This window comes from Thunnus thynnus, chromosome 20, assembly GCF_963924715.1.
Source record: "Thunnus thynnus chromosome 20, fThuThy2.1, whole genome shotgun sequence".
NCBI lineage: Eukaryota > Metazoa > Chordata > Actinopteri > Scombriformes > Scombridae > Thunnus > Thunnus thynnus.
In genome coordinates, this window is record NC_089536.1 from 2,001,448 (window position 1) to 2,018,055 (window position 16,608).

General features: G+C 38.0%; 1 protein-coding gene and 1 long non-coding RNA gene across 3 annotated transcripts; both read left to right on the top strand.

The window, feature by feature from the left end:
• Positions 1-7,636: 7,636 nt before the first annotated feature.
• On the top strand, positions 7,637-12,005 carry LOC137172365 (urokinase-type plasminogen activator-like). Its single transcript, XM_067576753.1, has 11 exons — positions 7,637-8,013; positions 8,093-8,201; positions 8,292-8,396; positions 8,481-8,628; positions 8,921-9,018; positions 9,101-9,142; positions 9,223-9,421; positions 9,518-9,669; positions 9,751-9,891; positions 10,893-11,041; positions 11,131-12,005. Exons 1-11 carry the CDS (start codon positions 7,933-7,935, stop codon positions 11,323-11,325), a joined length of 1,419 nt encoding a protein of 472 aa, XP_067432854.1. The 5' UTR covers positions 7,637-7,932; the 3' UTR covers positions 11,326-12,005.
• A 1,599-nt stretch (positions 12,006-13,604) lies between these two features.
• On the top strand, positions 13,605-14,758 carry LOC137172302 (uncharacterized). Of its 2 annotated transcripts, none has more exons than XR_010924936.1 (3): positions 13,605-13,691; positions 14,125-14,215; positions 14,590-14,758. It is a non-coding gene; the product is annotated as an uncharacterized lncRNA (long non-coding RNA). The 2 variants fall into 2 exon arrangements; XR_010924935.1 differs by lacking the exon at positions 13,605-13,691 and adding an exon at positions 13,774-13,848.
• Positions 14,759-16,608: the final 1,850 nt, after the last annotated feature.

A 16,608-nucleotide genomic window follows, 5' to 3' on the forward strand; every position in this document is an offset into this window, starting at 1 on the left:
CCTTCATTGACAAATACTAGAATGATTCATATGCAGGAATGAGGCTGAAAGTACTTCATCTTCATCACCATCCTCCTCATCATCACACTAAACACAACATCACCTGTACAGGTGTCAGATTACCTGCTGGCATCAAAATGAGATGTAGCTGATGATAGTTTTTTTTTCTCCATTTACCTGTTGAGGTTCAGATGAGTCCAACCTGAGCCCCCAGGTGAAGATGCAGCCAGCGTGACACTTCAGGTACAATCAGGATAAATGAGCTCCGCCGCTCATAGAGCAACAGTGACATCCAGTGAATTAATCAGACGCTGTACTCAAAACAAACCAATTCAGCAAATACAACAGTGAAAATAAAAATACTTTTGATTTTTGTCATTCAATATTGTTGTTGTGTTTTGTTGTATGTTGTGTTTTGTCAGATGATGTATTTTCATGTCAAAAAATACATTTACACTGCAAACTGTTGATTAAAAAAGACCTTAAAATTCTTAAATTGAAAGAAAAAAGGGAATTAAAAACAATATTTTTCCTCTTTTTTTCTCTCTTACACAAATATAGAACAGCTGCTCTTCAACGGTTGTTTTTTTCTTCATTATTTGCATTTTATGGCTGATGGTATAAGTTAACTTGTATGGCATCTTTCAAACACAGAGGCAGTTTAAAGAGCTTTACATGTGACAAAAACGACGTGTGTTTAAATCAACATTTAAAAACACATTAAAACAAATAAATATCAGTTGGTGGAATACAGAGAGGGGATAAATTGTCCTAAATGTAAAAAAGAAACTAAAAGTACAGCAGGGGAAATACATTTAGATTTAAAGTGTCCCTGGTTCTGTGCCTTTGCTAATGTTGTTTTTTTTATGATATATTTTTTATGATGGAATTTTTTAATGATGTATTATGATGTATTTTTTTTTTTATCACTTTTTCATTTTTTTATCAATTTATATTGTTGTATTATGCATCTCTCTGCTCCCTCTATACACAGCACCTTATAAAGCCTTTTATCTTTACTATTACTACTATTACTGTTACTGTTATTATCCCAATCAAAGTGTTTCTAATGTATGCCATATAATCTTTTTGGATGAACAAAAAACCCAAGTACCACCCCTAGTTGCACCTTTCTAGTTAATAAACCAAATATGGCGTCACCCATGTCCCTTCTTGGACAACGATTGGCCTGAAACCACATGACCATATAGCCAACCCATCTTTGTAGATGTCCCATTGGCTGATATGTGTTTGGATGTATATGATTGGTTGTCTTTTATAATTTTTTTAAACTTTTTTTTAAAACTTTTTTTCATACCCAACTTACTTTATTTAAATGGTGTTTGTAATGTGTTTTATTTTGACCCTGATGAAGGCCACAAGCCGAAACGCGTCAGTCAACTAATAAAGTTGTTCTTCATACTACAAGAGTTGCTGGAGTTCTCATCTTTCCAGACTACTTTGCTAAAGTGGGACAGTTCAGACTGAAATGCCTAAATAACCTTAATTAGTACAATAAAAACTGGTCAACAACACTAAAGGCCAAAGTGCAAACCCATGTCTAGTACTTTCAGGAAATATGAATCATGTTTTAACTTCATCATTTTTTTCATGGTAAAATCCAGAATCCATGAATTTCTTTTATTTTTAATTTAATTGTATTGGTTCATTTACGGGACCATACAGATAAATATTGTTACATACTGATAAATTAATGCACCAGATGTAATGTATTCAGGGTGTCTAGTTGAAGCTAATTTGAAGCCCCTGATTATGCTTTTAAAACTAGATTCAACAGTTGTGTAAGTTATTTCCTGGACCAGGGCTGCGTTTCATCAGTAATACTTCCCATCAGCCCTTGGTGTTACGTAACAACATATGTCGCACAGAAGCCATCTAGGCCTGAGAGCGGAGGGTGAGCGGGGGATGTAAATGAATGCACTTGTTAGTCAGTAGTCTCGACCTAATGAGGAGCTCTGTGCCTTCTTCTGACACTTAAATACCATAATATCATAAACAAACACTATTTCAAGGCCTGAGATTACTATAATGTGAAGCTGTTGTGTAAAACAGTATAATTTACTCTGATTTTCTGGATATTGTTACCAACACTTGCAGCTTGTTTGCTCCGACATGCTTTCTGTTTGTTCCAATCACAAACATGTTTTTTTTGTTTGTTTGTTTGTTTGTTTTTAAAAAATTTGTTTATTCAAAACATAACAATAATGAACACCAATAGACATTATGTGCCAAGGCCTAAGGGGTAAATAACTTATATAATGACAAGTGTTAAGAGTTTTTAAGGCTTTGGGGTTTGTAGAGTGCTGAATAGTTTGTATGTATTGTTTCATTTAAGAAAATGTAAATAAAGGTTTGCTATTATAAAATGTACTTTTGTGTAATGTAAAGTTTTGCTAAGATAATAAAAAGATTTATGATACTATAATAGAGTAATATATACTATAGAATACTGTAATATCACAACACTTGAATAACAACAGATAGTTTTGTCTGCAACGTGATGAGTTTGACAACTTCACTGGTCAGAATAGCATTCTGAGACAGTTCTCAATGACAGTTACATTTTCAAAAGGTGAAAATTTGGAAATAAATTAAATAATTTTTTTAAATAAATCTTTCAGCATAATTTAAACAAAGTAGCTGAAGTGCTTAAGGACAAGTTTCTTGGCTACACCAAGCCAATTACTCAACCACAGTCCAGAAACTTGTAAGTAAGTAAAACTTTGTTTATATAGCACCTTTGTTAACACAGGTTACAAAGTGCTTTACAGTGACATTGGGACACAAAGAAAATAGGACACAAAAACCATGAAAGACACATTCAAGAACACATACAGACATCTCACCCAGAGCACACACTTAAATTTATCAAATGTTACGAGAAAGCCATTTTAAAAAAGGTTTTTAGGTGTTTTTTGAAACAGTTGACAGATTCAGCTGATCTGATGGAAGTGGGGAGATTGTTCCAAAGTCTGGGTGCCAGGGCAGCAAAAGCACAGTTGCCTTTGGTTTTTAGTTTGGCACGTGGTACGGCCAACAGGTTTTGGTTGGAAGACCTAAGTGACCGCATGGTGGTATACGGGCTTAGTAGCTCAGATATATATGCAGGAGCTAAACCGTGTAAGGCCTTGTAAGTGATTAAGAGAATCTTGAAATCAACCCTGAACTTCACTGGCAGCCAATGTAGTGAGGATAAAACAGGAGTGATGTGGGATCTGCGGTCAGTCCTAGTTAATAGCCTCGCTGCTGCATTTTGTACAAGCTGAAGACGTGACAGGTCAGCTCGGCTAAGGCAAGTGAAAAGGGAGTTACAGTAATTGAGATGCGAAAAAATGAAGGCATGAATGATGTGCTCCAGGTCAGAGGCTGACAGTAACGGTCTGATTTTTGCAATGTTCCTAAACTGAAAAAAGCAGGATTGAACCAATTTATTGACATGGTGTTCAAATTTCAGTTTAGGGTCAAATATAACGCCAAGATTCCTGGCGTTAGTTTTGACATAGGGGGCAAGTGGGCCAATATGCTGAATGATGCCTTTAGCAGTATTTTCAGGGCCAAAAATGAAAAGCTCAGTTTTGTCAGAAGTTTTGTCCTTCAGCACTTCAAGTACCTTGATTGACTTAGGCTGTACATCACAGATATTAATGAAGATATGTCAATAAAAATGTATGAAAATACACAATGGTTTACTGAAAATAGCAAAATTTTTACTCAATATGTTTCTTGACCCTTTTTAGCAGAAACTGAGGGAGCCTACGGCAGTTGGGACAATACTATTTTCCTTTTGGCACAACCTCAACATTGACACATGAATAATGAAACCACTGAATATGACATTTTGCATTGTCACACAACTCAACCTGGCCACAGTAACACCAGGTTTTTTCTTGCCTGCTGGCACTCGCTGCAATATCAGAGCCATCTGAATCGACGGGGGCAGATACACCAGGTTGTGGGGACACGTTAGCCATGGTAGATGAAAGCCTGGTGTAGGACTTGCCAACTAGCATAACGGCTGTGCCAAAAATGTGTTTGCTTTTCTGACATATTATATCCCAGAACTCTTGATCAAATAAAATGTGCTCAAGATGCAGATTTTTCTCTGTCCAAACAACAAAATAGGCAGATTCCAGTCTGCACGCTCCAAGCTGAGTTTTCACGTAGTAGAAATACTGCTGGTTTCTGTTTAGTGTCAGTTTCCCTTCACTAGTCTTCCTTCTCCAAGTAAAATCCCATAACACTGTCTAACTTGTCACTTTTTATACGAAATGGACATTTAATTTCAAGTACACTGACACCACAACAATCACAAGAAACAAGGCCATCTGGGGAAGCACCCAAGAATGGTGCATTTGGACTTAAAAATAAAGAAACGTCCACATTTTCATGAGATTTCTTATGTTCATCTATAAACATATCACGTGCAAATTTCTCAAGAGTACATCCTCAGGTATTGTCTTTTGATGTAAATTTGTATGATTCAGGATAGCATACACTTTTGATCAAGCTGTGGGCTGGTTGGTTTGGATTTTCATTTTAGATGCTGTAATTCAACCGGCATGAAATTGAAACCATAGTTTAGAAGAAGCTTGATTCCCTGTAGCTACCTCAACTGCCTTTTCTTGCTCCTCTGATACTGAAATTTCAACATCATTGCAAATACACCGTTATAGTCCATGTGAACTGCTTCCTCGTTTTGCAATCCAGTCAACACCAGAAGAAAGATTTCATCAGTCAGTTTGGGAACAAAATGATCTGAATAAGGTTCAATCAGGGACAAAATAGCAGACTTTGAGCCAGTTGTGATAAGAGCGTTGAATAATGATTTATTGAATAATTCCTTGTAGTCCACCTTTGACATTGCAGTAGGTAACAGCCAACATGCTTTTTCCTGTGTCACTGTCTTCAAGTCCCTCAAATTCACTGTTGCTTCGATCAGAAACAACAATGCAGCAACATGTGTGCACGTCCAAGTCCAAGAATCCTACCTGACTTTTCAGCAATTATCCAGGGTCCCAGGGGTTTTTCTTGTATTCGTTGGGAATGAGGTACCTGAATAAAAGACAAGACAACCAAATATAAGCTTGTAAGAATAACAAACTAGTTTCTCATCAATTGACTTCTTTAATAAATTGGTTGAAAAGGGAGGTTTTAATTGTTTATATGTTTATGACAGATCAATATTTTGATCCGAAAAATTTGTGTTAGTAGACTATTAGACTTGTGATCCTAAAAATCGAAGATATTCAAATTTCCAAAATGTAAAGATCAGTTGATCTATTAACATTATTGCATCACCTACCTCGGCTTTCACAATACACGTCATTGATGTGCTGATACTGTGCCTCTCTCCCACCCACACACCATCTGGTTGTAGGCCTTCAAACCTTTGTAACATTTAAGGTCTTCAGCTGTGTATGGGCTTGGTGAAAAAACAAGGTAGTTTACTATGTTGGGATGGGAAATAGAAGGCACTAATTGTCGGGTCATCATCATCAAGCCAGCTCGTACAGACCTGTTAACCTTTGTTTCTCAAAATATTGCGCCCTTTCCTGCTGACTAAGTCCTTCTCTGTAAGTTTCAGCAGCTTCCACGTTTTCCTGAACTTTTCAATGGTTTAAACATCCTAAAATCGGCTTAAATTAAATATTCAGCATGCAACCCATTCTGTTGTTTACATCCCAGTACCTCTGTAATGGCTGTGCATCTGGGTTACTTACCAAAAACTTTATAAGGACAGCAAACTAAGAGCTCCAAATATCTCCATATGTTGTGTCAACTGGTTTTTAGCGCCACTAACAAAGCTCTACTAATTCAGTGAGGAACATTTCCTGTAAATTCTTCACAATAAAAGCCTCCCCTTCTTTAGTCATTTAGAAGCTTTTAATTTTTTTTTTTTTTAAAGTAGCAGCAAAGCAGGAGATGTTGGTTTGCATTGGCGGTAACTTAACACGGTTCTGATATGGCTGGCCCTCAACAGGCTTCCGGAAAGCTGGCCAATCAGAACAGAGTGGGCTCATCAGGAGGGAGGCCTTAAAGAGACAGAAGCTAAGACTGCCTGTTAGAGACAGAGGCTGAACTTTATAAATGCATACAGTATGTATATATGCTGTACTATATACAACATATATACAGCATAGTAATAAAAATTGAATTGGGAATTGTAATATTCTAGTGAAGTAAATCTCATAGCAGGACAAAAACTGAATTTTAACATGTCTACCCAGATTTTCTGGATATTGTTACTTACACTTGCATCTTGTTTGCTCAGATATGCTCTTTGTTTGTTCCAGTCACAAACATCTGTTTATTTATTTATTTTTTTTAAATATAATTTATTGCAGAACATCATAAAAATGAACATCAGTGGACATTATGTGCCCAGGCTTAAGGGGTAAATAAATTATATAATGAAAGAAGAAAAAGAAAAAAAAGGTTCAGCAGTTCAGACAATTACACATGTTAAGAGTTTTTAAGGCTTTGGAGTTCGTAGAGTGCTGAAGAGTTTGTATGTATTGTTGCGTTTCATTTATAAAAATTTAAATAAAGGTTTTCTATGATAAGATGTACTTTGTGTAATGTAAAATTTTACTAAGATAATAAAAAGATTTATGATGTAATACTATTTTTGTTCTGAACTGTAGACGTCATAAAAACCAAACAGCATATCTTTGTATGGTAAGGAGTATATTAGGCAAATTCTTTCCAAAAAATGAGGACAGCAAACATCTGTTTTAAATACTGTAAATCAGCAACTCGTAGATGTCATAGTGGAAATGATGAGAAACCGCAATGCACAGTAGTTAATCTGCAGCACTCGCTCCCTCAGCCCTCGTAAGGTCAATCTCACAGGGTTCACTTGAGTTTTTCAGAAAATTGGAACGACACCTGTCTTAGCGGCGGGGATTCCCCTGAAGGCAAGTGCTGAGGGGAAGTCAACAAGGTCATGTTGGATGACTAATGAAACACAGCCCAGGACTGGCTTCAAACTAGTTGTGATGTCACAAATCATGTGCGTAGGTACATGTGTTACCGATTTTAAAGTAAAGATGCCAAAAATTAGCTGTTTTCAGACTCTCAGATGTGATGATTTCGATGCTTTTCTGTGTCATACATGACAGTAAACTTAATCCTTTGGTTTTGGACTGTTAGTCAGACAAAAAAAGACATCTGAAGACATCACCTTTGACTCACTTTTCATAATTTTATAGACAAAATGATTCATCGATTAATCAAGAAAATAATTGTTAGATTCTACACAGTGGAGAGAACAACGTCCAACTGAAGGGAAGAAAACATTTCCGAGTAAAGGGGGATGTTGAATTGCTCCATGCATGACACATTTAATATGTGTCTGAGAAAACTGTGGTAAATAGGTTTAAAAATAGATTACCTTGTGACACACTAATTACCAACTGAAACCATTTCCTCTTAATCTGGTGATACATTCATGGTATCAGTTACCCAATTGATGCTGATGTGGTGTCACTGGTGAGACTGGTGTGGTGTCATAGGGTGTGGAAACCATTAAACTGAAGGTTCATGACATTCAGACAGTGATTAAACAGGTTTTATGGAATCACTTCATTTACCAGAGATTTACCATTATCCAGATTTATTTATATCTCCTCCTTTCTGCTTCCTGTTAAATTGACCATGTAAAGCAGCTGCAGGTCCAGCATACCAAAGTTATTGAAAAGCTTCCTAGAAATTGAAGATGTGGGTTAACCGTGTAATAATTCTGACTCATCCACTCGCCATTCAAACACTATTTCTTCACACCAAATGGGTTCGGCCAATCATCACCCTCTCCCCCTCCCTGCACGTTTCTTCAGCAAGACATAACAGGGCAAACCCCGAGGAGGCTCCCACACAGCTCTCTGCAAGCACGTTCATGCTGTTTGGATTTTAATGTGTGCACTGAGGCGAGACAACATGATAAACTTTTTTGTTTTAATATGCACTCTGGCAGCCCTGTCAACAACTGAAGCAGTACGGAGATTTTTATATTGTATTGAAATGTTGCATATGTTTTCATGAGAATTTATCTGACTTTTTACAATTCTTTTAGGGACCATTGAGGGAAAACAGAAGGCATAGAATTTTTTCTTCCTCCTTCTCCTTGTCTTCCTCGTCTTCCTCGTCTTCGTCCTCGCACTCCTCCTCCTTTGAAATTTCAGGTAAGAGATTCTGCATTTGTCAAAGCTCTCTGGTGCTTTACCTTGATTTCACACTGTATCAAGCATAAAGTGTATCATTTCATTTGTTAGGTGGGAGCTGTTTTAATGGAGGCACCCCTTTCCCGTCCTTGCTCACTGGTGAAAACTTGTTTTGTCTGTGTGCTGATGGTTTTGAGGGGACACAATGTGAGAAAGGTATTGTAAAAAACTAAACTGCAAACCACTTTGCATTTATCTTTTTCATATTTTTACTAAAAGAAACCCCAACTGATCTTTTAGAAAAGAGCTGCTATGAGGGTGTAGGACTGTACTACAGAGGCAAAGTGTCCCGGTCAGAGAGTGGACGGAGATGTGTGGACTGGGATTTGGAGACCAGGACGGAATACTTGTCTACAGATGTCAAATCTGGGAGGCACAACTACTGCAGGTAGGCTGTTATTAATTTGAATCTGAACATTCAGTTTGTACACCAAACATCAACTGAGTCCTGCCTACTTCAACCCAGTACAGAAATCTGTCATGTAAAATAACCAAAACTTTGGCAGAAAATGTTGTGATCATGTAGGACTCCATCACTCATAGTCAGAAGCTGAATAAGAAAATATGTCTCAGGGTCTTTAAAGTTGTTGTTATAGCCAACTCAAAGAAACACATAAAATTCATGTCTTTAATGCCACATATTGTGTAGTTTGATGCATGCGATGTTGTGTTTACTGCAGAAATCTACACTATAAACAGCGCCCGTGGTGTTACGTTCGGAAAGACCAGCAGCTTGTCCAGGAGTATTGTGATATTCCACGTTGTGGCTCTGAGCCATGTGAGTGACATTTTTCTTAAACTCTTCCAAGACAGTATAAATCAGATGTTTCATTAGTCTAAACAAATCTCTGATCTTGTAGTTCCTGCCCTACCTTCATCTGCACCCAGTGAGCCAGAAGCAGGTGAGTTCACCGCCTCACTGAACTCATCAGCATTTCCATGTTTTTTCCTCGACTGTTTTAAACTTTGTTTCACTCTCCAGCTGCAGAGTCCACATGTGGCCAGCGCACCAGAAGACAACAGATGAAGATCGTGGGTGGAACAGTTGCCACTGTGGAATCCCACCCGTGGGTTGCTGCCATATTTTGGCGCAGCAAATCTAAGGAGAATACTTTCCGTTGCGGGGGCAGTCTGATCTCCGCCTGCTGGGTCCTGACAGCCGCCCACTGCTTCCCCGATGGGTAAGAAGTGAGATCATTGACTGTAACCACAGCAGGTGCTGAGAAATGAAAATGACAGCAGCTTAATTGGACTGTTCCTATACATGTGTCTTTCAGCTCCTACACCAAAGAGCATCGCTTCTCTGTCACTCTGGGCAAAAATGCTCTGAATGAGACTGACCCGACCATGGAGCAAACATTCAGGGTGGAAGAAATCATAATCCACGAGGGGTTTGACAACAGTGAGGGGAACTTCAACAATGACATCGGTAAGAACATGCCTTTTGATGCCTCAGTATTGATGATTTAATGTGACCAAAGAAAATAATTCCTTGATTATTGTCATGCAGCCTTAATGAAGCTCAAGGCCAAACATGGTAGATGTGCAGAGGAGAACAACTTTGTGAAGACTGTCTGCCTCCCGCCTCCTCAGCAGAGCCTCAAACCTGGTGTCACCTGTGAGATCGCTGGATATGGGAAAGAGAGATATGGTGAGGGCAGTCGGTGTTCTAGTTCTTCCCAAAGGTGTTTGATCATGGGATTAACTTTGTGTCATAATAATGAACAAAATCTCTGAAGAATCAAACAAAAAATAACTGGTTGAAAGTGAATAAAAATAAATTGAAAACAAAAAAAAAATGACCCCAAAGGTTTAACTTACAATAAAACTATACAAGATTGCTATATTTAATTATAATATTCTCCAATTTTCTCCATATTTTATACATTAACTCATATGTAACAAAATATTTTAAGCTCAAAGATCCACTTACCAGCTTTTCTGAGCTTTCAACCACATATCCAGGCAAGATTTTAGATTTGAGCCTCAACAGATTTAGATTGGAAGCCTCTAAACAATAGTACCTCCAGTCCTAGACAAAGTCCTCCAAGACCTCCAGACTAAAAGGCAAGTGGGGGTCTGGACACCATTCAATGAGGTGTTTGGTTGCATGGCCTGAGGTGGCACATGAAGACTGGTGGCTGTCAGGTGAAAACTGACTTTCTGGTTTTGAAAATCAAATGAAAATGAAAACCCATGTTAGTCTATGGGGAACAGTGCTTGTACCAAGACAATCTTGCAGTTTTTATCACATGACCAAAGCCCCACACTTTGGTCACGTGATGACACCTGAGCCAGCTCCATTCCCCGAAGAAGACCATGAGACAAGGCTGAAAGTGATTAGAGTAGTTTGTGACATATACTGTTCCCAAAGATCAAGAACTAACATACATGCTCAAACATGATTTCATTCTTATGACAGTAAAATCTGAGAATAAACAATAACTACAGACATCAGATAAACGTTGAGAAAATAAAGTGGAAGGAAAGTAGAAAGTCTATAAAAAATGGAGACACTTTGTCAAGCACCACAAAATTGTGCTGAATTATGGTACTTAAGGGAATGTAATGAGTTATTTCCCACCACTGAATATTCCACAAACTATCATTTGTTTTACATGTGTTTGGTTTTAAAGCTTTTTTTCTTTTCAGGTTTGTGGTATAAGTCCCAGTACCTCCGAGAGGCTCAGGTGAACGCCCTTGCCAATGATGTGTGTCGACAAGAGAACTATTATAAAAATATGATAACTGATAACATGTTTTGTGCCGGTCGTCCCGACTGGAGCCAGGACGCCTGCGAGGTATTTTTACATGTCTGGACGCGATCAGACTTTCTTTCTGCAGACCTGTTTGTTGATTTCTGTTAACACTGCTCCTCACTTTCCCTCAGGGAGACTCAGGAGGGCCTTTGGTGTGCGAGGTTGACAGCAGGTTCTTCCTCTTTGGAATAATAAGCTGGGGCGACGGCTGTGCAAAGGAGTTTCGGCCCGGTGTTTACACCAAAGTGACCAATTACAACGAATGGATAGAAGAGAAAACCGGACTGTCATCCATTACTGCTGGGAACATGTTCCCTCAGAAGTGATCGTCAAGCAGAGCCACGAGGATGTGAGCTGTTAGTGCTGCTGTTTTGTTATTTCCTCTGTGACTTTAAAGGATAAAGTCTTTTCTTATTGTCAATAGATCTCATGTGCAGAGCCAAACCAACAATGAACTGATCTGCTTACAAGTACTGTGTGTGTATCCAAAGCCTCCTTGAAGCAAATTTTCAAGCTATATATTTTTTTTTTACTGAAATTACAACATGATGCAGCGTTGTATCTGCTGTGTGAGGGTATTTTATACTTAATTCATGTCTAGGTGCTTATTTCCATCTTTTATAGAGTAACATTATATTATTTTCAGATATGGGAACTAATTGTATATTTTTTTAGGTTATTTTTGTATTTTTTCTTCAGTGATGGATACGGAATTGATAGCTTTGACTTTCATGTTGTAAATACTGTAAATAATTTGATGCCTGACCTATATGGTGACGTAATTGATTGGCTCGACCTGGGATCCACACCTGGGTTGAATCAGGTGGACCCTCTTGGTTGACTAATTGATTGATTGATTGATTGATTGATTGATTGATGGATTGATTGACTTTATTTGATACTTTGAAAAAGAAACATGCAGAAGTCCGCTTCTATACACATTCTTACAAAGTTATCAAGGAGAAAACACAATAAAGCTAGAAAACTTATTTCCATTGTGGTCCTTAATTGGGGGTGGGAGGGGTGGGGGGTGGGGGGGGGTGGGCAGGGGGTGGGAGGGGTGGGGGGGGAGAAGACACTGAGCGAACACCAACAACATCACAATAATAGAGAACAACAACACAAAAACAGCAACAGCAACTTAATCACCATTTAAAACATAAAATACATCAGACTGACAGTGTCATTAAGGCACAGAACACAGCAGAGCCTTGATCACATGCTGAATATCACTTGATGAAGAGTAGTAGTCTTCTTAGGAGTATTTATTTGTGTGAGGGTGTTCTTGTACTTCCATAAAGTTAGAGTTATCAGAATTGCTGCTAAATATAGTTGTAAATATACTGTATGTAACTACAGTAACAACTTCCAACCTTGATTCATCTTTACTGTTCAGTAAAACAGAACAGAGAGAACAGAGCTGTATTTTTAACAGTTTGTCATCAGCAGTTTTTGACTTTGATCGTCATGTTTTGATGTAAAGACCTTTTTTTAATTGTATAAAATTCAAGTGCAAACCTTTATGGCATATTTCAATTATACATACAAATGTACATTCATGTTGAACAGTATTAAAGACAAAAAAGACAAACACAACACTTAAGTGTGAAATTAGAGTAAGATACCTAAGAATCAGGGTTTTATTCAAGCAGCATGAACAAGTTAAATAAAGAGAAAAGTTTCAGGTCATTTCTGTCTGTCCATTGAAGAGATTTTGCAAATATATTGAGTTCATTTTTCCACCTGCTAATTTGGGGCTTATCCTTTAAATATTTATATCAATGAATACTAATAATTGATTTACTGTCCTTATTCTTGTAGCTGTATTTGATTTGACCACAAGATGGAGCTAAAATGGTACAAATCAAACAGCAGTACAGGAGAGACAGATGATGGATGATTATTTATTATCTTCAAGGATGCCTGGGTTATGTTGATTGAAAATAGCACTGCAATATGCAATGTTAATAGTATTAAGGCAATCGTAACTTATTTTAATTGACTACATGAAAGCATTAGACCCCTGGCAATGTAAATAGTCATGTCTGCAAATGTTGAACTTTGACATTTCTCTTGGTTTTTTACATTCATTGTAAGCTGTGCATTCAATAAAGGAAAAACATTTGATTGGAAATGCATATGAAGTGAAATAAAGTTGTTTCTAAACAAAGATGTTGATGTAAAGAGCAGCTCTTTATATGGTCTTTCCAGTTCCAAGTCCATCAGCACAAATTTATCGCTGTTAGGTTCCTTATTGATTTCCCTATTTAATGAAATAATCCTACATGGATTTTTATGACTCCTCTCCAGACGTTCACGTTGTATAATGAAAACCCCAATTTTGGGGGTATTACCAGATTTCATTGTCTTAAGAGGTGCAATACAATTCAGCGCGCTTAAGTACCCGCTTGTTCCATTATCTAACTTGTACAAAGAAAATTGAAACGGGAAGTCGCGCGTTTTGAAGCATGTTGGCCGCAGCTCAATTGAAGGAGAGACTACAATAAATAAATAAACAAATAGACTAAATAATGAGCACAATTCATAACTTCTTTTACACATCTTGGAAACAAAATTATGTTAAAAAAAGAAGAAGCGAAGGCGGCGAAACCAACCTAGGGATTTTCAACGTAAACGCAGCGTGTGTTACGGAGACGCACTGAGCCGCTGCAGACATCGACATCACGTACAGGTGAGTCCAACTTCATTTTTGTGGTCAGCTTGTCTTATTGTGTGCATGACTTTATCGAGTTAACCTCTCCAACCAAACAATTTAAATTATTTACCTGCCCACCACCGTAGCTAACTGTTAGCTTCAGAGGACCAACGCTAGCAATGCTAATTGATCTGTAGGTAAACTGTTGTAGCTAACAAACTGATGTTGTATGTAAACGTTACTCCTTTATTATCAGCTTTTGCACATCATTTGGATTATTTGCTGTGTGAAATGTCTACATATATGGGAGAAGTGAGTCATATATGTCGGGATTAGGGGTGTTCTGACATGCATTTTTGTTTTATTAACCCAACAAATGTTTACATTACCAGCAAAGTGTTTGTGCATGCAGACTACAAGGTAAAGACATGTAAATAATATAATAAATGTCATGTGTCCTATTTGACAGGTGTGGGAACTCCATTGGTATGCTGATGCGTAAACTCAACCAGTGACTGTACCAGGATAACCTGGAAACAGCCAGAGGAAACTAGCAGCTGGTATCATCATTCAGACATTTAAGTTGTTTTGAATGAATGAAAGTGCTGACTTGGTTTTAAGTAGTTTATGAAAAGTGGAGCAAATGCACTGTTCATCTGTGGATGTAAACACCATCAAAGTAAAGAGGAAAGATTAACCTCATAGTCATGGTTTCATGTCAAAGCCAATGTGCGGAAGTACAGATAAATTACAACACAACTAACAAATTTGTGTAATGGTGAAAATAGTCTTGAAGAGTTTTAGCAGTCATATTACAGTTCCCTTTTTTAAACCTTTGCTGGTGCACAACTTAGCATTACATATGTGGCTCTACTGGAGTAGACAGATAATATGTTGGGACTTTTTCAGGGAATTTTGCCTCAATGTTTTTCAGGTCTACTCACTCGCACCACCACACTGGCTTCCTTTACTTTGTTCATCTGTCACAGGCTGGCAAGACAGCACTCAGGGGCACGGAGGGATGTGTAGTAAAAGTTTAAGTTAACAGATTCACACTTAATTTATTTAAGACATCTGTTTTAAACTTAACAAAACATTTTCTTTTATTAGAGTTTCCAGAGTAGAGAGTTTGTGAGACAGCAGGGAAGACAGCTGTGGATGTAGTGTCGCTCACCTCAAATGCTTTTGCTGGGGTTTCATGTCTGTTTGTCTGAGCCCCTAACTGTACCTACCAAGACTGGCTTTCACAGCCAAACATACACTCACCAAGCACTTTATTAGGAACACCTGTGCAATCTAATGCAATCCTATACAACAGCTTTGCCGTAATACTTCTACAAAGTCTATAAATATTCTGTCCACCTTGAGGTGGTAGACAAAACATTAGGAACACTCCAGCACACCACCACCACCCTTTACAACCTCATGTAAATAAGTAGAATTATCACCTTTCTGACAATGTCAACAAAAACTGAAAATGAATTTAATTGAATTTAAACACTGTCTTTTAATGTAGTGGATGATTATAAGAGGTGGTTAATCTTTACACAGTTGATGTACAGATGTGTTGATTCTTCATCATCTTTTTTGTCATATGACTTCTGTCTTTTTTAAAATAATTTAAAGTTATGCTCTCTTTTTGTTGTTGAAATTTTCATCCACTTTTTCCTGCTAACAGGCTAAGCACTCCAGTGGCTCATTACCGTCAATGTCAACACGAAATATATAGACAACAACAGACTGACCTTTAGCCTTTAATAATTGATTATAGTTGAATAATAATTTATTATTACCTACAATAACAATAAAATGTTTTTCATATCAAATGAACACGATGTCTTTCATTTTCAAATATTGAGTTTGTGCATAAAGTAATGCAACAGCGTTTCATTGTACTGCCGGTTCGTGTGCAGCTGAGTGACCATTCCACATTTTGGGCCAAATCCACAAAGTATGGATTGCTCCCGCAAATAGCATCGTGAATTGCGCAGCATTTGCACCTGCAATCTGCCCCGTTTTAAGGTCCTATTCAAAAAAGATGCCGCTGAGTGTAATTTGCCCTTGTTTTGCGTCTGATTGAGTGAGCGGAGCAGTTTCCAGTGTTTCAGGCTTTTCTCCACATTTCAGCACACAGATTGGTTCATAATGAAAAAATTGCAGAGAGCACAAAAGCCTCAGTTTGCATGTCCTTAATTAGCAGAGGTGCTACACACGGAGCTCTCCACAATCGCCAACCAGTTTTCAGGTATTTTGCATCTTCTCCTCTATTATTTCGCATAATATAATCTACTCAAATGTCAAAATACAGCTATTAATGTGACTCAGACAGTACTCTTACAGTAATGTTGTTCAGGTGTCACTGAATGTATCCGGGATGTTGCAGAAACATCAGCACGGATGTTCTGTTTGTTGCCCACAGCTGGCTGCAGCATCACACAGCAGCTGAAACAATTTAACTAAGCAGCTTTAACTCTGAATGTCGAGGAGAACAAATTAGCTTTCTTTCGGCTTCTGGAGTAATTTGATGTTCAGTCAATTACAATTATTGGGGGGGACATATTTCCATGTTTCATATATTGAGGTCTAAACTGTACTGACGGATGGTTGGTTTAAATATCATGATATAAATGTCCTTTATGAAATTAAGACTGTGTAACGTGTTAGTATACTGTACAGGTTCAGCAGAAAATATAACAGTGCTGCTAATTCTCAAACAGTTTCAAGGGGTTTCTCTGTTCCTCCGTCGCGCCTACTTGCTGAGCATGATGAGAGACAGACAGACGCTGCATCTGAACCGCTCACGTGTGCCACCTGGTGGTCGTTGTTGCGCACTGCAGCTACTCCTGGATAAATTATTTCACCCCTTTCACTGTGGCCGTGGCATTGAAATGAGTGACACCTGTATGTGAAATGGTAACAACAGTTTGGTCACACGTGTGCACCTCTGCGATTG